Genomic DNA, 27,876 nt, shown 5'->3' on the forward strand with positions numbered 1-27,876 from the left:
TTACAAAGCAGAGTTAAATTTTGTTTGACAACCAGGCCTGATTACTGACAGACCTGTTGAATCAAGATTATCACTTAAAAAGAAGCTGTCTGACACTGTGAAGCATGCGCAGCACATCATGTTGTGATCTATAGAAATTTATGAACAAAGTGAAACAATGAGGAACAAAGTAACAGTCTGGAAAGGGTTACAAAGCCATCTAAGGCTTTCGGACTCCAGTGAACCACGGTGAGAGCCATTATCCACAAATAGGGATAACTTGGAATAGTGGTGAACCTTCCCTGGAGTGTCTGACGTACCAAAATTACTCCAAGAGTGACGACTCGAGGTCATAAAAGAATCCAGAAAAACATCTAAAGAATTGCAGTCCTCACTTGCCTCAGTTAAGGTCACTGTTCATGAGTCCACAATAAGAAAGAGAATGGGCAAAAATGGCCTCCATAGGACAGTTCCAAGGAGAAAGCCGCTGCAGACCAACAAGAACACAAAGGCTCGTCAAAAACATCTTAATTATCCCTAAGATGTTTGGGCAAATATTCTGTGTATTGTTGAGAGAAAAGTTTAACTTTTTGGAAGATTTACATAAAATTAACAGAGCGTTTCATAAAAAAAACCAGTCAAACATGGTGATAATGTGATGGCCTGGGGCTGCTTTGCAGCTTCAAGACCTGGACGACTACTAGAAGATCCTGAAGAATGTCCGTCTATCAGTTCATGACCTCAAGCTCATTTGGGTTATGCAGCAGGACAATGATCCGAAACACACCAGCAAGTCCACCTCTGAATGGCTCAAAAACAAAACAAAAAAAAAACAAATTAAGGTTTCGTGGTGGCCTAGTCAAAGTCTGGACTACAATCCAATTGAGATGCTGTGGCATGACCTTAAACAGGCCATTCATGCTCGAAAACCCCTCAATGTAGCCGTAGCCGAATTAAAACAATTCTGGGAAGAGTGGGCCAAAATTCCACAACAAAGTGAAAGACTCCTTGCCAATTATCGCAAACTCTTGATTGCAGTTGTTGCCGCCAAGGTTGGCACAACCAGTTGTTAGGTTTAGGTGGCAATTACTTTTTTCACATAGGGCCAGGTAGGTTTGGACGGCTTTTTTCCCTTAACTGAAATAATTGTTTCAAAACTGCATTTTGTATTTACTCGGGTTATCTTTGTGTAATCAATTTTGTTTGATGTGAATCATTTAAGTGTGACAAGAATGCAAATAATAAATAACACTGTACATGGAGAAGACAGGAGTGCAACCGTAACTGGCACCGCCGTAGGCTCTCCATAGAGCAATTTCTCTTTCCTGCAACCATGAGAAAATTGCTAGATTCCCCCATTAGCACAGTCAGTGTTGATAGGGGAATCCCTCCTGCAGAACCATTGTTTTCTCTTGGGGGGGGGGGGGGGGAGCCATCCCAGCCAGGAGAACACAGTGATTACTGCTAGCAGCTGTAATAGCCGCATTGCATGTAACATCTGACAGGCTGGTTATGCAGTAGCTGATTGATCGTCTATGGATATCTTTAGCGGTGAGGCTTTGTTGTACTGGTTACACCGGTGGAGGGACCCTGTTAAAGTCAACAATAAGGTGTTATGCTCCATGCACACTAACGTTTTTTTTATCAGCTTTTTTTTTTTTCTGCTTCTAGAAGCTACATAATGTAATCCTATGTGTCCACGTACACCATTTTAGGCTGGTAGCATTTTTCAAGCTTCAGCGTTAAGGAGCAGAAAAAACAATTCGTTTTTGTAGAGTTTTTGGGAGAATTTTTTCCTGGCAGAAAAAAAAGCTAAATGCAATACAAGCCTGTACAACAACAATATCAGCAGTTTTCATTCAGTTTTTTTTCTAGCATTTTTGTAGCTTATAATAAACGCTGGTGTGCATGGAGCCTTGTACTTTATTATTCATGTGGCTTTATACTTGACAAGCATTTAACCCTTGCAGTGCAGGAGTCTAAATGCAAGGATAGATTTTGGTTGACCTGGTTTTGGGCTTTAAGTGGCAATTAAAATTTAATGGGCTTTTAGGGCTGTCTTTGGAGGGAAGGGGGAAATTAGCCCCTAAAACTGTTGAAGGCGCTTGTCATTGCACAGAGACTTTCCAGCTTGTATGGATTTCATTTCCACGGCACTTGTCGGTTTTATCCATAGTTAAGTTTAAATAATTTTCCAATATATTGGAAGTCAGGCATAGAGATAAAACAAATCTGCATTTCTGATTCATCAGTTTTGTTTTTTTTGCTTTCATCTTGCAAAGGTCAATTTACACTTTGTAAGGGGTGATTTTGGCTCTTTCTACTTTTAATAAGTTCTGTGGTCATATGAACTAATCTTTATAAATGGGCTTCTCTGTGTATATTGTAATCTCTGTATTTGTACAGCACTATAGTAAATCTAGAGGCATTTACAAAAACTCAGAGGTTCCGATAAAAGAACACTCATTGAGTACTGTTATCCGTGAACAATTGAAGTTTTCTCCATTTAATTAAATGAAACCTCTTGTCCCTCAGTTTCTAGTAATACTGTAGGTGTGGGATGTAGTTGGCACCTCTGTATAGTAGTTAAAAGCTGCAGCCTAGGCTGGTAAATCTTGATTACACAAGTGTAGCGACTTTGGAAATGTTCCTGCAATACTTGGATACGACCTGAGTGCCAGAGAATGTAAAGTTGTCTGAGTAGTTCAGGAATCTATTCAAAAGCGCAGCAACTTTGGAAAGGTTCCTGCTCTACTTTGCTGCAATTTGAGTGCCAGGGAATGTAAAGTTGCCTCAAAGTAGTGCAGGAAGCTTTTCAAAGTCACAGCATACATCCCTTATGGGCAAGCTGATATACTGACAGGTCTGCAGGAGACATGTTTGGCACCAGCACTCTGCTGAACGCTGGTGCAATGCTTTACAGGCTCCTGCAACAAAAAAATAATAAATGCACATTTTTCTTTACCTGCAAAAAAAATTTGCATTTATTATTTTTTTGTGAAAAGTTAAACTTCTCCTTCAAATGGACTGTAGTGCGTTTCTGTAAAACGCACTAAAAGATGCATAGATGTGAACCAGACCTTATGTCTGAGCTGCTTCATCCTTTGCTTGTTTGGTAGAAAATGGAATCCATAAAATTTTGTGATTATCCCAAACCTTCTCACACTATAGTAAAATGTGCCAAGATTCCAAAAAGACAGTGTGACGGAATGATGGGGATGCCATGGTGTCAGTATGCTCCTGCCACCTGGTCAGTTATACATGTACTGTCTGTAAACCCAAACTGAAAAATAAAAATAGATCACTTGCATGCTAAACCTTTTTCTTTTCTGTACTGCATGTCATTGCAAATAAAATACAAGGTCATACTGCCAGTTTCATCCTTTCCCTGAGTTATGCAGCTTTATCTCTGTCAGCATTGTTGCCCATATGCATTCACTGTATGCCCTCCGTGACCAGCCTCCCTGTCCAGTATGACGTTGGCCACATCCAAGGGAGGCAAGCCCATGGAATCGGTCATCGGCTAATGTTTAGCGGTAGCTCCTGCAAGGAGCCGTGATGTCATCCATTCACGGCATAAGCTGATAGTGTGTCACTATTGCATACAGCTCTCTGGGGCTTGGTTCAGTTAATCACATTGTCCTCGTGGAGCACAGCAACTGAATAGTGGTCACATGACAGCCTAATAGCCAAAAAAGATATTTGCTTTTTATTTTATTCCCCCCCCCCCCCCCCCCAACCAAGATTTTAACAGGTAATGCTTCCCTATTATGTGTTTAGTGTTTAGTGATGTGCATAATGAAAGAAAGAGGTATGGTTTACATTTACTTTAAGCTTTTGGTTAACAAAGGTTTAAAAATATTTTTGTTGTCTGTTTTACAGCAGAGCCTACCACAGCCCCTACTGGTGCTTCACCATCTTCCCCTGCGTTATCGCCAGCTAATAGCTTAGAAGCGTCTACCCCTACTGTGGCTCAGCCAAAGAAAATCATGGGAGTTGGTTTCGGAGATATTTTCAAAGAAGGGTCTGTGAAGCTGAAGCCAAGAATACCAGTCGCAGATTCTGAAATCAAGAAGCCTGAGAAGGTAAAAGCAGTATGTAGTCAGCTCAGCTTCTGTTCTTTAAAGTGTTCTTAACCCACAATGGTAAAATCAGTCTTTATAGCTTGTTCTACTCACTGTGGAGGGTTAATCCTCTGCATTGTGTAAAAATGATGTTTGATCCTGACTTCTCTGATTCTCCCATTCCACGTTCCCCACTTAATCTCTTGATAGAACACAGTCTCGGGGATACTCTGCACATGCTCAGTTTGGTGTGTATATCTAGAGTGTTTTTTTTTTCTTTTTCTTGAGAGGGTGCATGTGATTAGCATGGGGCCAATCAGCACTGCCCAGAAAGAGAGTCAGGGGTTATGCAATCTCATAGGGCAGTGAGAGCGAAATGAAAACTCCTACAAGCTTTAACCAGTTAACCTGTCAAGTTCAGGTACCCGCCCCCCCCCCCCCCCCCCCCTTTTCCTCTCCTCTCCAATGTTGCCAATCCTTAATGGGGAGTGGGGGAGCAGTCCTTAAAGTGGAACCTCCCCTTTTGGGTGTAGCTCTGCTTTAATCTACTCCTTCCCTTTAGTATGATCTATGCGATATCCGCTCAATAACCTAAATCAAGAGAATAAGACGGTGATTCTAATTGCACCAAACTGGCCCAGAAGAACCTGATACACAGATATACTAAGACTTCTAGCAGATGACCCCTGGCCACTTCCCAACAGGCAAGAATTGCTATCTCAAGGCCTGCTATCCCTTTCTGCTTCATTTTCTGTCTTTATCCACATGGCTGTTGAATCCCTAGTCTTAAAAGACAGAGGGGTCTCTGAGTCATTCCTACCATTCCTATATGCAAGAAAAGCCGCTTCTAGGAAAATCATATCTGTAAATCCTACTTTGCCTGGTGTGAACAGACACTTTAATCCCAGCGATTACTCTGTGCCTCTCATTTTGGCCTTCCTACACTCTGATCTTGATCAGATTTTGGCCTTAAAGTGGAGTTCCAGTGAAAATAAAAAAGCAGCTACAAAAACTGTGGCCGCTGATGCTAAAAAGAAAAAAAAAAAAAAAGACACTTGCCTATCCCTCGATCCCACGGTGGCCCTTCCCCAAACCCCCCGGTATCCCCTCTTACCGGCCGCCCTGTGTTCCCGGCACCGACATCTTCAGTGTGGGCGCCCGGCTATGACAGCTTGCGGCTTCACAGCCGTGTACCCACTGTGCATGTTCATGTTGCGCTTTGTGAATGATCTCGTAGTCTTCTGGGATCTGTCACATGTCCAAGAAGACTATGGGGGAGGACAACTAACGCTTTCAATCGCAGCGGAAGTGGAAGCTGCTATGCAAAGCCATACAAAGCAGTGTGCAGGAGCTGACAGGGGAGAGATCTGTATTGTTTACATACAGGTCTCTCCCCCGTCAGAGATCACTGGGTGCCGGTGGGGAATCACCGGCCGGGATCCGGTGATTGACAGCCGAGGCTGCGACTGGTGTGGGTAGGGCGTGCACGCCCCCTACCCAGAACTGCAAAACCACGTGTGAATTATACATGAATTTTGCGAACCCGTGCCGCCCTATAGCAATATTTCTGCTATAGAGATTTTTCTGTTAGTCTCTTCGAACAATTTCAGACAAAATTTGTGTACGAGCGATCAGTGTGCGTACAGTCACTTCAAAAGCGGTATTTTTCGTATGATTTTCTGATCGTGTATTAGGCTTAAATGGCTCTCTTTTATAGAATTGTTCCTCGGATTTGACAAAGTTAAGGTTGTCCAATACCATTCTTCCTTTCTTCCCCAGGTTGTATCTGGCTTCTATTGCTATTCACATCCCAAGGGTGGACAATTGTCAGGAACACTTCCCAAACCATCAATGCATAGAGCCAGGGCAGTAGACTCTGTACCCCAAGATCCTCCAGAATCCCTGTCACTGATAGAGAATACTGATATAGACATCCTGGCCTCCAGATTCAACCTCAAGCTACACAGACTTTTAAGTAGAACAAAGGATCCTTTCACCTGTGCAGTAGATGCCATTCATACGGAGCTACGCCTCTCCTCCAGTAAAGACTCTCCCTCGAGGGAGGTGGAAAAGTTCTGGTGATTCTCATCACACAAATTGGCCCAGAAAGATGTGGTACACAGACAGGCTCAAACTCCTGGGAGATAAGCCTTGGCTCTTCTAAACAGACTTGATTTACTGGGGCAAGACCCCCTATTCCACCCTGCTTCTCTTTCTGTGGCTTTAGCAACATGGCTGTTGAAACCCTGACTCTAAAGGATAGGGGACATATCTGATTCATTCATTCCCACCATGCTGAGAGCAAGAAAATCCAACTCCCGCAAGATCTACCTTTATACATGGAAGGCCTACTTTGCCTGGTGCAAGAATAGACATCAACTGGGAATACTTTTGTTCAGATCTTGACCTCCTATCTATGTTCAGTATGGACTTGACCAACGTCTGGCCCTGAGTACCCTCAAGGGACAGATCTCTGGCTTATACATTTTATTTCCAGAAACCTCTTTCTTCACAGTCCTAGATCAATGCATTTCTTCCGGGAGTTGAGCTTGATACTCCCTATACTTCATAGACCCCCCCCCCCCCCCCCCCCTTTCTGTTAATTAAAGATATCTGTTTGGGAGATCTCACCTGTAAGGTTGCCTTCCTAAGGGGTCGTTCACACTTATTTCTAACTCTTGCCAAACGCCCCTATAGCGTTTGACAAGCATTAGACAGGCGTTCGTGAAGCATTTTTAACGCTCCCAAATGCTCTATGCGTGATTTTGAAGCGCTTGATAGGCGTTTGCCAAGCCTTAAAACCGCATCACATTCGCCTATAATGAAGTTTAAATGGTATTAATGCTTGTTTGCGGAGCGGCACCATAGACTTGAATGGTTGGCTTCAACTCCTCCTGACTCAACATGAGGCGTCACTTTTTCCGCAACGCTAACACTTCCATGTGAACAGCACTGTGTGCTGCCATGTGCAGAATTTTCAGAGGCATTTGAGAAGCGTTAAAAACGCTTCCAAAACACCTGTATGACGCCTGCTGACAGAGCTAGTGTGAACGTAGCCTAACAGGTATTACATCTTATAGGTTTGTTTCCGTGCTGACAGCCTTTTCTTGTACGGGGCCATTTCTTATTTTGCACAAGGGCAAGATGATCATGAGACACGGTCTGTGACAACAGCCCTCTGTCCTGTACTCCAAGGTGAGAAATGTACAGGCAAATCAAAATTCCTTTTTTCTGCTTTGCTCTGTAGATACCTCATATAAACTCTGCTAAAGCTGAACTGTAGACAGTGTTTTTTTTTGTTTTTTTCTCTTAATACATGTGATACATATAACATATATGGAGTGGTTTTTCCTTCCAGAGAATTTGTATTTTTGTCCATCCATTCCTGAGATGTGCGCTACTCTGCCACACCATATAGGTCTTTTTGGTAGGGGAACTGATTGTTCTCAGCTGAAACCAAAACAGAAGCTTGTAATTGGAAAGTGAAAAGGAGAAACCGGTTAAGAAGCTGTTCTTTCTTCTCCTATCACTGTGTTCCTTTTTAGGACATGAGCACTGCAGCATTTTTACAGGCTCCTTGTCCTGCCTTTCCCTTGTCCATTGTGGGCACTTCCATATAGGATCTGTAAGAAGCTAATACAAAGCCAAATTCAGGCACTTGCAATGCTTACATCTTTTTAAAAAAACGTGATGACACAATACAGACCTCCGTTAATTTGTTTGCTCTTTATACCTACCTGGAGTTAGGCCTACCCTCAGCCTGAAGCAAGCATTATTTGTTGGTGCATCAGCGTGATATTTATAAATAAACTAAAATGCTGCAATTACCTCAAAAATAAGCTTTTAATAAATGGTTAACTTTCTATACAATCATAAAAATTTGCAAATGACCCATGGTAATGTACTTACTGCATGCATTATGTTATAGTGAATAGACCCAGCTTACTATTACATCTGTTTTTCAGCCGTCACCTACTCCACCACCAGCAGCAAAAACATCTCGCACACTAATCTCAGATCTACCAAAAACAGAAATTGACGGCAAACCAAAAGGTGGGACGTATTCTGTGGCTGTCACTGTGTTCATGAACCTTTTCTGTCACATTTTCAGGCTAATTCTTGGTTTTTAAAAGGTTGAGTCTTCACAAGGCCTCTGTTTAACTGCTTAATGGTTTATATATTTATTGTCCAATCTCAAAATCTATGATAGGAGATTGGAGCCATGCTGCAGGAGAATGTAAGATTAGGGACAAAATACATGATTGCTAGCGATCCCTGCTTTTACAATACCGAAGGCTCTGAATACAGACTGCTGGGGTCTATGGGCTGCACTCCAAACACCAAAGGGCAGCATGTGATCCTTGGCCCCTTTGAGTCACAGGTTAAGCACCAGGGCTCTATATACTTTCAAGCCACTGTAAACATTGTTAGGCATTCAGCACAACATTGTTAGCATCACACTCTTGGGACAGCCCTGAGAAAGGAGGAGCCCATTCCCTAAAGGAAAAAAGAATCTGGCTGCTTTAATATCTCAAAGGCTGATCTCAGGTTTCTGACACGTGGCGTGTCCATTTTTCATCCCTTCAGTGAGTCCCCATATTCCCATTCTTCCTCATTGAATAGTTTTCATCTGCTCCCTGTTCTTGTAATTGGTTCACTGCTTTTCCCAGAAGTCTACACAGAGCTTTATCTCAAATGACAGACATTCCCAGCATTGTCTTGCTGTAAGTTTCATCTTTAATGATATAACCTGCAAAGGTGATGCACAACTCAACAGACAGTGCGGGGATAAAACATTTCTGATTACCACATACTTTGTTCTTTCTTTTTCTCTTCACTCTGAAACTGAAGATTCAAAATATAAATTAATTTTGTATCTTCCACCCTTTTTTTTATTTTTTCTGAATATAACTTTAGGGGGTAACTGAAATATCAACTCAGGTTGATTAACATGGTGAATTGCACCCCAAATCTCACATGCAGACACAGATATTTAGGTTACCTAGGAGCTGGCAGATTTAGTTGGTTTTAGTTGAAGTCTAGGTTTGATTTTTTTTTTTATTGCCCCATTACATTGGTCCAGATTGATCTGATGTAAGTACTTCGTACCTGAGGGGCTGCTTTGGAAGGGGACAATCACTGTAGCAGTGGCAGCTAATACAACGGTAACTGCAATCTTCCAGCTCCTGTGTTGAATGGCTTTTTTTTCTGCATACTGAAAACTGAGACGCTCGCTGGGCACTGCTGCCATTTGTAAGAATGCCTTACATGTTGTTCAATAATTGCAAGGCATTTTTTTAAAGGATAAGGTGTGGATCATGATGTCACCCCCTCCTCGGTGTTAGAGCAGTACATAGCCAGGGGATGAGCTTGGCCCCTAGAGGTAGTGTATCCAAGGATGTCACTCAAACCTAGCTAGTGGTATGTGTGTTCAGTGGTAAGGTGGGTGGGTTTTATAGGTTTGTGGGTAAATGGACCTTAGATTGTACACTCCTTGAGGTTTAGGGACTGATGTGAATGTACAATATATATGTAAAGTCCTGCGTAAATTGACGGCGCTATACAAGTACCTGTAATAAATAATAAATAAATGGAAAGTTGGAGTATAAGGATTTGGGCAGTGGCAGGGAGGGGTATGAGAGAACAGTCTGGGCAAGAGAGGAAGAAGGGAGGGCAGGAGGGAAAGCAGATCAGATGTGGCATGTTTTCATCTTGCAGTCTCCAGTCTTCTTGCAGGCCATATTTTAGGTGGCATACATGCGCTACCCCCAGCCATAGACCATAACCGCCCTGTACCGGGCTTGGCACATTCATGTGGAACACTCATTTTCTCTGATGTGCTTTTACGTTTGCGTTCCGTTTTAATCACCATACAGAGTAATGACTTTGGCTGTACAAGTCCTGAGCTAAAGATGGAGGCAGCTATAACCCTGCATGGTATACACAGATGTATGTGCCAGGTTTAAAGCAGGTTGAGAACACAGAGGATACCAGCCCTGGAGAGGCTGAATACTGTACCTTTCTGGACAACTGCAATGTTTGTGCTTGTGTTTGGATGAATGCCGCAGAGAGCAGAGTCCTATTCAAACTGTACACTTAAAGGTGCACTTATTTTTTTTTTTAAACAATTCAGGTTCAGTTTCTGATTACATGCCGCTCAAATTGGTGTTTTGTTCATCCATTTTTCCAACAGCCAAAGAGATATGCAGAGCCTTGTATCCCTACGATGCAATCAATGAGGATGAGCTTAGTTTTAAGGAAGGCGACATAATCAACTTAATAAATAAAGTAAGTGGTCTCACAGTAGTTCATACCACCAAAGTGTGTTACCTCTGGAAACTGAAGCATCACCTTTGTTGTTTGCAGGATACTGGCGATCCTGGTTGGTGGAAAGGAGAACTCAATGGTAAAGAAGGAGTTTTTCCTGACAACTTTGCTGCTATAATCCAGGAATTAGAAAAGGAAGTAAGTGTGCTTTTTTGTTCTTACTCATTGTTGAAATTCAGAATACATTTTTCAAAAAGACACGCAGTTTTATTTATAGAGGTCTCTCTTAGCAGGATAAGTTCACCTTTAGTTACTTGTTACACCCATATTTAGGGTGTAACATGTTACTAAAGTGCACCTGCCCCCACCTCCCGATTTAGCACCCCCCTGACAGGGGGTGGGGAACCTTCTTTCCTCACCCACTGTCAAAATTTAAAAATGGTGCAGCTGGGCTGGGCTTTGCTCACATAGCCATGTCATTCATTCAGAGTCCTGTGAATTAATGAAGTACAAGTCCCATCTGCCACTGCGACTAACTGCTTGTAGTTCTCAATGAACTGCAAAGGTGCTAGTGAGTATCCGCATAGTTTGCTTCTTCCTGCTCTTTAGTAACTGTCTGCCCATTTGGGAGGTACGGGCAGACCGCTGTACTGAGTCTGCAGGAGCCTGACATTGCACCTGTGATCTCCTACTCACTGGTGTAATGCTCTGCAGACTCCTGGAGAGAAATAATAAATGCACACTTTTTAACCTGATAAATATGTGCGTGGTTTTTTTTTTTTTTTTTTTTTTTTTTTTAAAGGTTTACTTATCCTTTAAACCAAGCCCCCATCTTAAGCAACCCTTGTTTCACTGGTAATGTTCCTTGCTGAGTTGTGTCTGGCCTTTGACAAGACTATAGCTCTCCTACTGTGTTTATTTCATCTTCAAGTTACTTTCCTAGCAGGTTTCATCTCAGCCTTTCCCCCATTGTGCGTGATATGGTTTCCTTTTATCCAGGTCTAGTTGGTTGTAGTCACATTTTATCTAGACTTCTGTAATGTTTCACTATTCATCATGCTGGCTTCTTCAGCCATTATACTAATATACATACAATTTAGCTTTATCAAATTACCATGGGTGTCAAAGGCCAATCTCCTGTTTAGTGGTGTTGATACAGTGGCAAAGAATGCACATTTTGTACTTCTAGTTATTGGGGAATGTGATATTTGATTGCCCGTGCTGCCACTTAGCTGTTGTTTGTTGTCTTACAGAAGCCAAAGAAGCCTCCACCTCCGAAAAGTACGGGTAGGTATTGTTTTCCTTACAGCCAGATTGAACACTCTGATTGCAGTGCTTCATGGAATGCAAAAACATTTGACTAAACATACATAAAGATATTACCACTCTAGGCAGTTTTACAGATCATCCAACCAAGCTGCTTTTTTTTTCTTGATGTCATACAAGCTTTATTGCAAGTAGTGTAAATCCACACAGCCAGATAGTGGCAAAGGGGCCATTTTCCTTAAGAGGGACTTTGTCATGAATTTTTCCTATAAATCACACATCCGAATTTTTGCCCAGTTTTTACTTGTGCATGGTAGATTGTGTATTTTCTGGCAATCAAACAGCTGTTCTTCCTGGTGGTTCAAAAGTAGTTGAAATTGACTGAGAATTGCTACATGTATAGCCTGCTTTAGTAAAGCTGAGAACCTGGTAGGAAAGTATTTGCCACTAAATGTCCTATACATAAATCTGATGGGTGATTCCACCCACCAACATTCCACTGTACCAAAAGTTGGTTGTTTTGTTTTTATAAAGCTTCCTAATTCTAACCCCACAGGGCCCATTTTACATGTATGTTTGTGTGTTTTAATGTGCATTGTTTTGCAGCAAATTATTACATTTATGGGCTCCTACTGAGCTTAAGGCACCAAAAAACGTACCTGGCCCGACTTTGGCATGTAGTCACTACAATGTATGTGTATTCACGTTTCTGTATTGTGCTGCAGTGACACATGATGGGGGCCCTTAAGAAGTTGAGGTATTTTCACCATATTGCATGTACAATGCACACAAAAGTATGAAGTCTACTTTAATATGCTCTGGTCCCTGTGACCTGTATATACTTTAAGGGTGTACTTGCATTGGGCATAGTTGATCGGAACCCTGCCTAGGTGCATTTGTTCACCCTTCTCACTCTCTGGTCTGCGCTCCCACTTTGTTCCCGGGCACTCTTATGTTTTCTGAGACCACCATGATTCCTGCTTCCATTCCTGGTGATATATGCAGAGTTCTGTACGCAGACAGTTTGCGCTCACACTGAAGCGAACTGTATTAGACCACAAGTCAACAGTTTCCAAGACCATCTCTTCCAAGCGGTCCCAGGCATGGTATGCTTAACTGTTCTCGAACACAATTTGGAGCACTCGCAGTACATAGAACAACCAGCCAAAGGGGGTAAACTGTACCTCTGGCATGGCTAAAACTGGCAGTGTGAGTACATCCTTAAATTGTTACTAAATCCACAACAGTAAACAGTTTGTATATGTAGTAAAGCATTCCTGGTGTACTTACTGTGGAACCTATGGGGTTAATCCTCGGCATTTTGTAAAAAGGCTGTTTGATCCTGTCTTCTCTGATTCTTCCCTTCTACTGTCCCCGACTCATCTGCTGATAGAACAGAGCCTTGGGGCAAGCTGCACATGCTCAGTTTGGTGTGTATTGCTAACGAGGTGGGGGTTTTTTTGTTGTTTTTTCCCTTGGGAGAGTGCATGTGATCAGCAAAGGGTCAATCAGCACTGTCCAGACAGATGGTCAGGGGTTATGCAGCCTCATAGGGCATTCTAAGGAGAATGAAAACTCCTCCTGCAATCTTTAGAACTAGTGCTCTGCTGGACACTGATAGAAGTCACAAGATTGCTCTAACTGCTGATGGGAAAAGGTATTTAGCAGTTTATATTTACTAAAATAATTGCATTTCCAAGTTCTGTGTACTGTGGGAGACCAGATATAGTGAATGCAGGGTCCGGGGAGACCAGATATAGTGAATGCAGGGTCCGGGGAGACCAGATATAGTGAATGCAGGGTCCGGGGAGACCAGATATAGTGAATGCAGGGTCCGGGGAGACCAGATATAGTGAATGCAGGGTCCGGGGAGACCAGATATAGTGAATGCAGGGTCCGGGGAGACCAGATATAGTGAATGCAGGGTCCGGGGAGACCAGATATAGTGAATGCAGGGTCCGGGGAGACCAGATATAGTGAATGCAGGGTCCGGGGAGACCAGATATAGTGAATGCAGGGTCCGGGGAGACCAGATATAGTGAATGCAGGGTCCGGGGAGACCAGATATAGTGAATGCAGGGTCCGGGGAGACCAGATATAGTGAATGCAGGGTCCGGGGAGACCAGATATAGTGAATGCAGGGTCCGGGGAGACCAGATATAGTGAATGCAGGGTCCGGGGAGACCAGATATAGTGAATGCAGGGTCCGGGGAGACCAGATATAGTGAATGCAGGGTCCGGGGAGACCAGATATAGTGAATGCAGGGTCCGGGGAGACCAGATATAGTGAATGCAGGGTCCGGGGAGACCAGATATAGTGAATGCAGGGTCCGGGGAGACCAGATATAGTGAATGCAGGGTCCGGGGAGACCAGATATAGTGAATGCAGGGTCCGGGGAGACCAGATATAGTGAATGCAGGGTCCGGGGAGACCAGATATAGTGAATGCAGGGTCCGGGGAGACCAGATATAGTGAATGCAGGGTCCGGGGAGACCAGATATAGTGAATGCAGGGTCCGGGGAGACCAGATATAGTGAATGCAGGGTCCGGGGAGACCAGATATAGTGAATGCAGGGTCCGGGGAGACCAGATATAGTGAATGCAGGGTCCGGGGAGACCAGATATAGTGAATGCAGGGTCCGGGGAGACCAGATATAGTGAATGCAGGGTCCGGGGAGACCAGATATAGTGAATGCAGGGTCCGGGGAGACCAGATATAGTGAATGCAGGGTCCGGGGAGACCAGATATAGTGAATGCAGGGTCCGGGGAGACCAGATATAGTGAATGCAGGGTCCGGGGAGACCAGATATAGTGAATGCAGGGTCCGGGGAGACCAGATATAGTGAATGCAGGGTCCGGGGAGACCAGATACAGTGAATGCAGGGTCCGGGGAGACCAGATACAGTGAATGCAGGGTCCTGGGTTTAGTAACACTTTAATGTAACATAAATTATTGGAGTGTGTAACACAAGTGGACTGCATGGTAAACTTATTTTTTAGTATCAAGACAAATCATTTCCATCAAACTATACAGGTGATCAGTTAATGCCTTTTAAGATGCCATTTTGAAGCACCTTAGTGAGTTTTAAGGAGTTTTTTGAGCATTGCATACTTAAATTATGGTTCTTTTTCCTGTCAGTGCCAAAGCCAGAACTTCGTCTTGGAGACAAAAAGTTCACTCCCACCAAATCAGAGGAGAAAGGTAACTTGTTTTGTTTTTTTTTCTTGCCTTCTTTAGTACTGTTCTGCGCCTCCACAATACGTTAAAGGTCCTTTTACATACCACAGCATGTAAAAATGCACTGGGAAAACATGTTCAGTAATGAGCATTTGCATACATTTTTATGCATGTTGAGGTTTAATTTCACACATTAATGTGGCGGTGTGAACAAGGCACATAGAAAACAATTGTGCACTTGAAGCACCTTGCGTTTATCCAGTGCAGAAAAATATAGGTCAGTGGACAAGGAATGAATGAGCCCTAAACAAACCTGTCAGCTATTTTAAACTTGTCCTGCTGAAGGGTGGATAGCGCAGGATGCCTACTATTGCCTTTTTTTTTTTTTTTCTAGTCTGTTTGTGAGCTTCTTAAATCAATTTCACATTGTTACTTGGTCTCCTGGCTAAGCCAATTGCCATTCATTTTGTTGTATTTTTGTAGATGAAAAGCCATTTCTTGAGCCTAAGCCTTCCAAACCAGCTGCACCTTTGGTACCTCCTAAGAAACCCAGTCTTGTAAATAAGTCAAATAGTAATCTGGTCAAACCAGCAACCATCCCACCCAAGCGACCTGACAAGCCAGCTTTCTCAACACCTCCATCCAAGTAAGTGTGTTTGTGAAGGGGCTTTCTATCTAATGTTCTCTGTTCTAAGAAACCCACTTTATCCATTATTCTGGTTACTCAGTCATGATCACCATACTGTTTAGGACCGGTTGTGTTGGAGAATAAGCCCTGGGAAAATGTGCTATCCAAGTATTATTTTAAATATAGAGCCAATGACTAAGATCTCAGTATTCCCTTTACATAGCAATTCAGGGCAAACTATTTATTTTTGCTCTTAACCTCCTTAGCGGTATTCCCGAGTGTAGCTCGGGGTAAAATTTCAGTACCACAAGCGGTAACCCCGAGCTACACTCGGGCTTACCATGCGGCATTGCTCTGGGAGTCCCTGCAGCACTTACCTTGTCCTTCGCTCCCACGATGTGTCTCCTGCAGCGTCCCCGGCCATCTCCTCCGGCCGATGCCGGCATCCGTCTTCCGTGTTCCAGTCCCTGTGACGTCGGGACCACCGGGCGCCAGAACCGGTGGCAAATTTGACATTTTTTAAAAATGTCATTTTTTTTAAAAAATGACTATTACATAGTAAAACATTGCTGTTTCAATGCATTTCACATACAATTTGTCCCTACTGCTTTGTCCTGTCCCCTGCCTGCATTTTGACTGTTCTTTCTGCCTGGAAACTTAGAAAAGTCCATGGCGTCCAAAAAGCGTCCCTTTACGTCAAAAGCGATTTTAGACCAGCTAGAGAACAGCGATAGTAAATCCGAACCACTTGCAGAATTGAGTGATAATGATTTGTGGGGAAATTCATCATCAGACACTGAAAACGATTTTGCGACTTTGCTCAGCGATGTGCGAGTTTGCCTCTGTATTTCAAATTTCAGTGTTTTTGGTTTGATTATATTATTGAATAAAATTTATTATTATTATATTATTTTTTATGATTATTTATGAAATTATAATTTATGATTTCGTGTTTAAAATTTTATCATACCCGGGATGTTTACTAGACTCTTGTTCGTACAGATTTCAGTGAGTTATTCCTAAAAATTACAGGCCTACAATAAAAAACTACATATTTCCATGCAAAAAAAGGTACCGCTTTCAGCACAAAAAAGCAAAAATAATCATACCGCCAGGGAGGTTATTATAATTGGGAAAGTTTGAGTATTAGTGAAAATTGGTAAACTTTGGTGACTGAATGAGAACAGCTGCTATAATTCATCATCCCATCCTTGAAGGATTAATTAATGTATACAGTGAATATTTCCATGTATAGACCTAAATTGGCGAATTGCAGCTTAGCACAACATTTTTCAAATTCCTAAGCCAGAAAAGGACATATTACAGGAACATTGTGTCTAGAAAGCCCAAATTATATATGGGGCCTTAAGTTCTCTGGACTTTTTCCAAGCACAGAGGAAGGTCACATGCCTCCAGATGTGTAAAAGGCATGCTTTCCAATAGATTGAAACCTGAATCTTTTCCAAAAGGCCTGCTCAACCCAAGACTGATGGGTCAGATTTAGGTAAGCGATGATAGATTTATCATCCTCGGAATAACAGGTAGGATGATGACGTGCTCTTCCTAAAAGGGCTTTTTCTCCCAGGACTTAAATTTGGTTGTAGAGGCTGAAGGTTTCTCATACATGAAGGTAAAAAAAAAACACGTGTGCAGCGCCCCCACCCCAATGCTTACCTGAGGCCAATCTCGATCCAAGTAGTCTCTCTCCCAGGAAACAGGTATAACTATAATGGTTTTTTTTTTGGTTTTTTTTTTTTTTGACCTTTAGTGTCCTTTTCTGACAGTATGTGAAATCTTCTCTGCCATTAATGACAGGATCTGAAAACCGCTTGTAAATGCTCTCTATGGTAGTGCTCAATGAGTTTATACTTGTCCAGGGGGAGGCAGTGGTAGATACAAAGTAAGTGAGCAAGATTAAGCCATTTACGCTGTCCTTCACTTTTCCATAGACTTTAATTATGGTTAATTGCTGCTGAATTGGTCAAAATTAAAGCTTTGAGTGGATCTGCACCACCCAGCTCGACAACTCATTTAGGAATTGACTGAACCACATAGAAAATAACTGGACATACAGTGACTGCATCGTACTATTCGGGTTTGTCGGAATACAGTTGCTGGCAGCGGAGATTCCTCCATTTTAGCATGGATGGGGGGATTGATTTTCTTTCAGCTAATGAACTGAACATGAGGAAATCAAGCTGTGTATGGCTGTATTTATTTCACCCTACTGAGGGTTAACCCTACAGATGTTAGTGTGTTTGTATTCAATATATTGCCAATCTCTTGAATATTTTAGCTGACTGTTATCCTTACCCCTGGCTTTAATGTTTTCTGGATTGCTGACCCTGAACAGGAAAGTCGTAAGTCCTTGCCTGCATCCTTGTTCCAGGTCAGTGACTCAAAATATTGAAGTTGAAGGCACAACATTATACAGACATGGAACTAGCATATTAATAAGGAGCACCCATCAAAAGGTGTCTACTTCTCATGACAGGTTTCTTTCAATTTTGAGCTCTGTGTTGTCAATAAATGTCTTTATGTTCTTGCTATATTTTAGAATAAACGGGGACTCCCCTCGACCAAAGTCAGAACCAGAGCCATTCAGCAAAACAAGAATGGATTTAGAGCAAATTCTAAGCCGACCAAAATCTCAAGATCTTGAGCCGAATTTAGTGAAAAGCCCCAGAGAGAATGGTGAGTGTGACTACTATGGAGGAGCTCACTATGTCAACTTTGTGTTTCACGTGCTACATAACATCTCATGTATGTATCCCGAGTGTTGTCTCATCACTGAAGGTACATGTATGTCAAAAGAATAGACTCGTCTCTCATTGTAAACATCCACATGTTAAATTAAAGCTCCATCAGAAGCTTTTTTTTTTTTTTTTTTTTTTTTTTAGGTGGGGGATGATGGTGAGTGGGTGATTTTCTCTCCTGGTTAGTCAGAGAAAAATAGTCAGAGGTGGGATTTGCAAAGAAATGTCTCAAGTTTGTATTACTGGGTTGGAAAGTGGGGAAAGGTCTCATCAGCTGGTACAAAGACAACAGAGGATATTCATGTAGAACTGAACCACTTGGTTGTTTCCTACATGATTACCTGACTCATTGTAATTATCAATTTCAAAAACTGTAGAGAAGAAGAGTGTATGCCTTGTTTGTAGTAACCTCATCTTTTTAGTGTTTAACTTTTATTAGGGAGGGGGGAGGGGAGGAGTCTAGTTGCTATGGGCAATATTCATACTTTTAATGGCTACACAGTGTTGCTACAAGCATTAAAAGCACCCCCCCCTTAAAGACAACCCCACCTAATCCAAAAATCCTTATGGTTTGTATCCATGGGTGAATGCAGCATGCTTTCAGGGTACATTTAGACAGCATGTGATATAAGTTTGACACTTCAGAGAGCAGTGACAGTTAGAGTGGTTGTAAACCCTTACCTATTCCAAGTGGAGTAACTGGCCTCAGGTGGTGATACATGAAGATGAAGCAAATCCTCCTACATACGTTTTACCTGTTTGTTTGCAGCCATCTCTTTTCTACAGCCATTCAAATCACACATTTTTACACAGCATTTCTAAGCTTTAGCAGGCAGGGGGTGCACAGCATAAAGAGGAGGGCTGATTGTAATCTGAGACCTGAGTAGAGGAAGTGGACACACCCCTTCTATACTGTCTCAGGGAACAGAGCACTGCTGAGGCTGTCAGTCACCTTCTGTGGGCTGGAGAGGGGCAAGGCCTGGGATTGCTTGCTGTCTGAATAAATAATCAAAAGTGACTCATGCAGATAAAGGGAGGAGAGACAGGCTAGTATGGCACTGGGTGCTTTGGATTGAGGCATGTAAACACTATAAGGATGTGCTTTGTTCACTTTTCATTTCAAAGGTTTACAACAAGTTAAAATGACAGTTTTTTTGACCTGCAGTTGACCTCATTGTGACTTTGAGTCTCCTCCTAAGCAACCTTAACCTGCTTGAAGTTGCTTTTGTATTTCTATTGATTTGTATAGGGAGACAAACCGTACCAATGCAAATACAAGCCCATCTATACAGGCTCTAAAGTAGCTAAAATGATTTTCATAGCTGCTGATTTTGCTACAAATCTGGTCTAGAAATCACAATGTTTTTAACTGCTTCCCGACCGCCTTGTAGCAGAATTACTGCTACAGGGTGGCAGAATTACTGCTACAGGGTGGCAGGGCTGCGAAAAATCACGTGTGTGTGTGTGTTGCACCGAAATGAAAATTATGGTGCCGAAAATTCAAAATGCACTTGACCGAAATGCTCAGTTTTTAAAAATGTATATATATTTTTTGGAAAAAACTGCACGGATCAAAAAATATATATATACCTCATTTTTTTTGTAAAATATGAAAGAGGATGTTACGGCGAGTAAATAGATACCCGACGAGTGACGCTTTAAAATTGCGCACACTCGTGGAATGGCGTGAAACTGCAGTACTTAAAAATCTCCATGGGTGATGCTTTAAAAATTTCTCCAGGTTAGTAGTGTAACGTTAGAGGAGGTCTAGTGCGAAAATTATTGTTCTTGCTCTGACGTTCCTGCCGATACCTCACTTGTGTGGTTTGAACACTGTTTACATATGTGGGCATGGCCACATGGATCAATAAAAAAGCATTGATCTAGTGCTTTAAAAAAAAAAAGAAAAAAAAAAAAAACAGAATGGGAAGTGACATCACTCTGGTCCTCCCAAGGGCATAGAGATGCGTTGCGGTCATCTTTCCTTTGCTCATCTCTATGCCAAGCGCTGAGATTGATGGTTTCTCAGGTAAGGATGAGAACTACCGAGCGACGAGGGGCAGGATTTTTCAGCCCCTGTATCGGTGCTTTTTTTTTTTCTTTTCAGCCGAAACGTTTCGGCCACTGAAATTTCAGGGCATCCCTAATAAATACACACACACACACACACACACTTACTTTTGCATTTCCAGGTAGGGGGCATGCGCCGCCATCGGCGACTACAACTTGATCACTGGGTCCTGGCAAGAAATTCCTCGCCGCACATGGCAATCGCTGAAGAACAGTGAAAGGGGAGAGGTCTGTGTGTAAACAACACAGTTCTCTCTCCTGTCAGCACTGACTTGCTGCTTTGTATTGCTCTGCATGGCAGAGCATTACACAGCAGTATGTTTCCCTAGTAAAATACACACCGCAAACATAGTAAAACAGCAAAGAGTTAACCCTTTGATCACCCCAGATGTTAACCCCTTTCTGCCCAGTTCCAGCCCCAGATTCCCCACGGGCACCCGACAATCGCTGAGGAACCGTGAAAGAGGAGAGGTCTGTGTGTAAACACAGATCTCTCTCCTGCCAGCAGTAACATACTGCTGTGTTTTTCTCTGCACAGCTGTATGTTTCCCTAGTAAACCATACACAGCACACATTATAAAACACAGCACACAGTTAACCCTTTGATCGCCTCAGATGTTAACCCATACCTGCCCAGTGTCAGTACAGTGTCAGTGCTTTTTATTAGCACTGATCACCTTATTAGTGTCACTGGGGATGTCAGTGGCAGTTCCCACCCAGTGTCAGAATGCCTGCCGCAGTCCCACTATAAGTCGCTGATCGCCGCCATTACTAGTATAACAAAAAATTAAAAAGAAAAATTCCAATATATACACCGCAATTTGTAGACGTTATAACTTTCATGTAAACCAATTCATTTACATGTATTGGGATTTTTCTTTTTAGCAAAGATATTGAGCAGAATACATTTTGGCCTAAATTTATGACAAAATTAGATTTTTTTTTTTTACTGAATAGGTTTTATAGCAAAAAATCAAAAAGTATGTTTGTTTTTTTCAAAATTGTTGGTCTATTTTTTGTTTATAATGCAAAAACTAAAAACCGCAGAGGCAATCAAATACCACCGAAAGAAAGCTCTATTTGTGGGAAAAAAGGACATAAATTTCATTTGGGTTGCATGACCACGCAATTGTGAGTTAAAGTAATGCTGCGCCATATCGCAAAAAATGGCCTGATCAGGAAGGGGGGTAAATTCTCTGGAGGGCAAGTGGTTAAGTTAGAAACCTTATCTTGTTTTTAATACACAAACTGAAAATTTTTTAATGCTTTTCTCTCCTTTTCATTTTATCCACTCTGATGCCAGTTTCTCTTCAGTTTTTTGATTGATTGTATCTCTCAATATGCATCTGTCATTTTGCTGCAAAATGGGAGAGGTTAGGTAAAATAGGCGCTTTATTGCAGAGGTTAAGGCCATACAATACCCCATCTTTTAAATGCTGCCTCCTTACTGCTCACATATGTCATAAATATAGTTTCTTGGACATAACCAATGTAAATACCTTTTTGTAAGCTGGTTGGCATGCAGTCAGGTGACCGCTAAGCTCCATAAAATGTGCCTTTCCATGTGTCTGGTGGACATGAACTCTCAGGTTTGGCAATACCTTAGTGGTATTGATGCTGGCACAAATGTCGTCACTGCTCTAAGGATTCAGAAGTGTTGTCGGCCCTGCACAGAGACACACTTGCCAGAGCTTTTTTATTTAATCAAGTCATTTTTATTAAAAATGTTTTTGCATTTTTTGTACAAACAAAACGGAAGACAATATATATAAACGATGCATGAAACAATAGAACGCCAAAACCGACTGGTGGTAATCTGGAAATTTATTTTAACAAGAACGAAAAACAAGAGAAGTTACAACAGATGAAGCTATAGGTCTTATAGCTAGAAACTATTTCTGTATATGTCGTGCAAAATTACATCACTTATTTACAAGATTCTCAAAGCCAGTGTGGTCATCACATCAGCACAGATCTTATTCTATCTCTACGTTGTAGTCAAAACTTTGAGACCTTTCAGTATAGTTAACACAGTATCTGATTTATAAAAAATGTAACCTCCTCAACAGTCCCCAAGGATAACAATGAGAATGCGGAATCCTTAGACACCAACCACAGAGACCATATTTTCCTAAATTTTTTGGGACAGCTCCTGTGCATGTAAGTCAGTTCCTCTCTCCTCAAATTAAGGTTGAGAGCATCACGCCATTAACTATAAGTTGGTGGTGTAGGTGCGAGCTGCTTTTGAAGGATACCTTTACAGGCTAAATATAGGGATCTAATCCATAATAAGTGCATCTCAGCAGGTAGGGTGTCCTCAGGAATTATGCTCAGTTTTTCAATTTTGAGATCCATCTGTAGCTTCAGCTTTTGTGAATAGCCTTGTACCATGTGACCTCTGTGATCATTCACAGATTTCACACGTAGTAAGCAATGATGTCACAAGTGACATCTTGCTTACTACTTTGCATGTGATCACTGATTGGCCAATCAGTGATCACATGATCGGGACCTCGTACAGAGGTCCCGTCCGATAATCGGTGTTTCACTGTGTCCGGAGGACACAGCGGGCACCGGATCGCGGTGCTGCACGCTCCCAGGGAGCGCGCACAAGCAGGGTGCGGGGAGGCCGTTTATAGACGGCCACCCGACCCTGCAGTGCCACCGTCCGGCCGTTTATATACAACAGCCGGACGGGAAGTGGTTAAATATGAGGGCACTTTGTGATTACAGAGAGGAAAGGGGGTGTTTGTGAGGTTGTAAGGAGTGCAAAGATGGGAGAAAACAATGTCTAATGTATTCCTATGTGAGTGAGTGGAGGACTATATCCATTTTATCAAGGCAAAAGATGAGGTTAGGTTGAAGAGTTGGGATGTAGCCGAGTTGTTCACATTACTGGGAATGTTAAAATCTCCAAAAGTGATAGTGGGTATTTCAGAGGAGAGAAAGAGAGCCAAGCAGAGAAGTCATCAAGAAAGAGACAATAATACTCGTGAGCCAAAATGTGATACTCCCCTTGTGCAATAAATGATTAAACAGAATAATATATCAATTTATGGTGCATCAACACTATACACAATACTCATTATCTGTGCAAATCATACACTATACAAAATTTTTTATGAATATCTACAAATATATATAAATGTGCCGCGCTCCACAATATACTTTTAAACTCATATACAAGTGATACAATAAATAATAAACGTGAAGAAATTAATTTACTTTAAACCAGTGCCACATATAGTGCTATTTCAAAAATAATACTGATCCAATACTTTAAACACTTCATAAATAGTCCTCTTTGTGCTTTCTATAACTTTTCAGTGACAAATAAGGTGTTTTTGTGCCACACTCCCCGTGCTCAATAGATAGGTGTAGGAAATGCCGCTCGTCCACCGCGGCGTCGTGACGTCAGAGCCCCTCCCCTACGCGTTACGCCACAGGGTCACGTGGCTTCATCAGGGGGAAAACAATTGGACGTCACTGCGCTCTGCTTTATTTATATTGGCGCCGACTGCCCATATAAATGGAGCAGAGCGCAGTGACGTCCAATTGTTTTCCCCCTGATGAAGCCACGTGACCCGGTGGCGTAACGCGTAGGGGAGGGGCTCTGACGTCACGACGCCGCGGTGGACGAGCGGCATTTACAAGTACAGGATCTGGGCACATACCTGCTGAATACAACCTGGCTGAACACTGCAAAATGTGAGTGGCGATTTCAATTATAAATTAAAGATTGAATCTCACAAAGGATAAGGCACTATTGTGGCTCTTTCTTACATGGTTTACTGGGAGGAGGAAATACCATCTAAACCATCTCTAACCACCCATTGAGGCTACAGTGTGGAAGGACGAATAAGGGAGACCTCTGGTGGCAGAAATAAGGCAATCCACAGCATGGATGGAAACAGGTATATAGTGTGAAGATTTCCACCTTGTCCTGATAGGACAAAAAAGTGTTTTTAGCCACTTTGGCTAAATAAGGAGGTGAGCGTACACCTATCTATTGAGCACGGGGAGTGTGGCACAAAAACACCTTATTTGTCACTGAAAAGTTATAGAAAGCACAAAGAGGACTATTTATGAAGTGTTTAAAGTATTGGATCAGTATTATTTTTGAAATAGCACTATATGTGGCACTGGTTTAAAGTAAATAAATTTCTTCACGTTTATTAGTCATCAAGAAAGAGAGACACCGGTCCAGGAGGCCAGTAGATCACTGCAATCCTCAGAGAAATGGGAGAAAACAGCCAAATGCAGTGAGTCTCGAAAGAAGAGAGGGAGGGTTAGGGAGGAATTGAAAGGTGCTCAGTGGAAATCGAAGCAAACCAACTCCACCTACTTTCCGACCATTTGGTCTGGGTGAATGAGTCCAGAGAAGGCCTCCATAGGAAAGTGCTGCTGGAGAAGCAGAATCTGACGCTTGAAGCCAGGGTTCTGTAATTGCTAGTAGGTTAAGAGAGCGGGAGATGAAAAGGTCATGGACAGAGGTGAGCTTATTACAGATAGAGCGGGCATTCCAGAGTGCACATGAAAAAGGGAGGGTGGTTTTTGGGAGCATAGGGATTGATACTAAATTGAGTGAAATGCGGCTATTCCTGGAGGAAGGAGTGTGCCTGGTGTGAGGGTGAAATAGTGGAGGACCAGGGTTTGGAGAGATATCCCCAGAGGTTAGGAGAAGGAGGGTGAGGAAAGTAAGATGGGAGTGGGATGTATATGATTGCACATGTCTTCCTGTCCTGGTGTTTGTATCAGCAGGAGGTGATGAGAGCAGTAGTAGGGAGATGGTAGAAGTGAGGGTGAGATGTATAAGCTTTGGGGTGGAGCAGAGGGGTAAAGATATGAGATTTTGACAGCAGAGGATAGTAATATGAAAAGGAGTAGAGGCGGCATATTAAAAGGTAGATGGAGTGGGAATCAAACTTGTAGATGTTTCCCAGGGTGTTTGCTTGCAGTCCATCCAGCGTGCAGTAGAGTTCTTTGCTGTATCTTCCTCCTGCTTGAGTTATCCTGCTTTAGTTAAATTATAAATAGGTAAGTGAAGTTACTGCTTACCAATGGCGGTCATAAAATGTCAGAAACATTGGCTTTACTGGAAGTTTGTAGGGGAAGTATTTTATCAGTGCAATGCAAATGATACTAATTAGTTGAGTGACGTTACTGTTTGCCTTTGGCTGTCATAAAATGAATACAAAGGAAGGCCCAAGTGTTTACATGATTGGCAGTGATATCCTACATTCACAGTGTTACTGCTGCAGAGCTTTTTCCCCATATACGTTTTCACAGATCGTGGCTGCTGTCTTTTAGACACGGCTGCACTGCAACTTCCACTATAGGTCCACTTTAGATGACAGGTGCTCTTAACTGTGCAGCAAGCTTTTCATCCTCTGCCATCTTGTGGTTATTAGAGGTATGACATTGTTTTAGACCTTCAGGCTTGAGTAGGGACCCTGATTGTGTAGCAGTCTATGTTCAGTCCAGTCTTAGAAATGGGTTATCCTGTGAATTTCACACAAATCATCACCTGTAAATTTCATTGCTTATTATTTGTTCTTGGCTTATATTCGTTGACATATGTTGCACCATATTTGCTGATGCTTTGCTTCGTATCTAGTGTGTGTTGTAATGTTAAAGCCCAATTGTATTTTCACTAAAAAAAAAAAACTACTTTGGAAATAAACAACACTTTAAACATTTATTAGGCTTTTAATTGGTGTATTTCCACTTTTGCAGCTGAGTTTCGAAAACACCTACTTTAAATTTTTAACATGTTGCCAGTCATCGCATAGCATAGTATTTTAAAATTTCTGCTTACTTTTTTTACTTACTGAAAAATCCTACTTGGTTAACGTTAAGGCAGGGATTGGGGAGGTATATTTTCTATAAATAACCCCATCTGTACTGTGATGGCAGATCTCATCATAAGTAAACTAGATATGCAAACTGTCCTAACAAAGGTTTATAGCTTCTAAGGCAGGCCATAGACCAGCGTTCACTAAATGGCGGTCCGCGAACGGCCCCAACAGCGCTGCCCCTGGACCGCTAGCCCGCAATGACAGATCCGCGACTGAGCAGGGTGGTCGTCATGGCAACATGACATCACGTGTGCCCCGCCCCTTTCAGCTCACTGTCTCTTTTGGCTTCCGCTCCCTGCCTGTACACACTCCCTGCCTGTACACAAGCGTCCAGCAAGAATCCCGGCACAGCTCCTGTCTGCCCTCAAGGTAGGGTGTAGTCTTACAGGGGCACTCTGGGCACATTGAATGTTAAGGCCCACTCTGATGGGCACAACATAGAATGTGCCCCTTAACGTGTCCATTAGCATAAAATGTGCCCATCAGCATGCCCCTTATTTTATGCTAAGGGGCACTCTGACGGGCTCATTTTATGCTAAGGGGCACTCTTGATGAGCGCATTTTATGTTAAGGGGTGCTCTGGTCACATTTTATGTTAAGGGACACTCTGATGGGCACTTTATATGTTAGAGAGGCACAAATGGGCACATACTGTGGAAATGGGCACTCTGATGGGCACTTTATATGTTAGGGAGGCACAGATGGGCACATACTGTGGAAATGGGCTCGTGATGTAAAGGGGCACTCTGATGGGCACACCTGATGTGATGGGTATACATGATGTAAAGTTGCACTTTGATGGTGACACATAATGTAAGGGGGCATACTTATGGGCACACCTTATTCGGACCTCGGCCAGAAGAAAATTTTAGTGACTGGACCTCCTTGAATTTTAATTCAACACCCTTGCCATAGACAATGTGATATTCTTTCCTGCAACCAAGGGTTGCAGGAAAGAAAATTGCTTGATTCCCCCATTTAAACAGTCAGTGTTGATGGGGAAATCCCTCCCGTGGAGCTATTGTGTTCTACCTGGGAGGGGAGGGGAGCCGTCCCTGCCAGGAGAACACAGGGATTATTGCAACAATCACGTGAAAAATTTGTAAGGCTGGTTGTACACAAATTGTACAACAAATCAAATTGTGTACAATCAGCCTGTCATAGATGGTTCAAATCTCGTCCAATCCCTGCTGAACTGGCTTTATTTTTGGGGTGTACATAGTATGTTATTGATTTAAAAAAAAACAAAAAACAAAACAAAAAAAGTCTTCCCTCCCAACTGTACTTTGCAAGCAATCCTTTTTTTTTTTTTTTTTTTCCTTTTTTTCATGGTGTGAGTGGGAACCCATAACTATATATAGTGCGGGGCTTCTCAAAATTTGACTGCAATGCTGGAAATATATTTTATGCTTCAGAACCAGTGTAAAATCCCCATCCTCTGGCAGGTAAGAATTCTCTGTTTGAGAGCAGCCATCTCCCTACATGCATTTCCACTGAGTCACAGCCAGAGCTTTCAAATCAGCATAATTCATGCTCCCTGTTGCTCATGGTCCACATCAGAGAGATTGCTTCTTCCACACAGAAATCATCCATTGTCTCTTTAGCCTGCTGCCGCAGGGAGTGTATTTTATACTGGCCCTGGAGCTCAAGTAGAAATATAGTAAATGTTAAACATTTTACAAGTTATGTATTCCTAAGTCAGCAATTTTATTCAATTTGAATGAAAGCATTGTTGAGGTTCAAGCATAAATAGAAAGATAAAATAAAAAGATAAAAAGGAATAGTAAAGCTAAAAGTTGTTTCTTTGT

The 27,876-nt window shown here is 42.3% G+C and overlaps 1 protein-coding gene across 1 annotated transcript in view; it reads left to right on the plus strand.

Moving 5' to 3' along the window:
* Positions 1 to 27,876, plus strand: part of LOC149434043 (CD2-associated protein-like) — a gene marked incomplete at its 5' end in the record, with an annotated part of 117,726 nt that overhangs the window by 69,338 nt on the left and 20,512 nt on the right. Inside the window, 8 exons of the mRNA XM_089664175.1 lie at positions 3,862 to 4,064; positions 8,009 to 8,096; positions 10,237 to 10,331; positions 10,410 to 10,508; positions 11,564 to 11,597; positions 14,718 to 14,780; positions 15,240 to 15,402; positions 17,942 to 18,078. Of these exons, the coding sequence (XP_089520301.1) occupies positions 3,862 to 4,064; positions 8,009 to 8,096; positions 10,237 to 10,331; positions 10,410 to 10,508; positions 11,564 to 11,597; positions 14,718 to 14,780; positions 15,240 to 15,402; positions 17,942 to 18,078 (882 nt within the window). The remainder of the gene's footprint in view (positions 1 to 3,861; positions 4,065 to 8,008; positions 8,097 to 10,236; positions 10,332 to 10,409; positions 10,509 to 11,563; positions 11,598 to 14,717; positions 14,781 to 15,239; positions 15,403 to 17,941; positions 18,079 to 27,876) is intronic.

The sequence above is a fragment of the Staurois parvus genome, unplaced genomic scaffold (assembly GCF_062004578.1).
Source record: "Staurois parvus isolate SC_StPar_1 unplaced genomic scaffold, SC_StPar_1.0 ptg001846l, whole genome shotgun sequence".
NCBI classification, from domain to species: Eukaryota; Metazoa; Chordata; class Amphibia; order Anura; family Ranidae; genus Staurois; species Staurois parvus.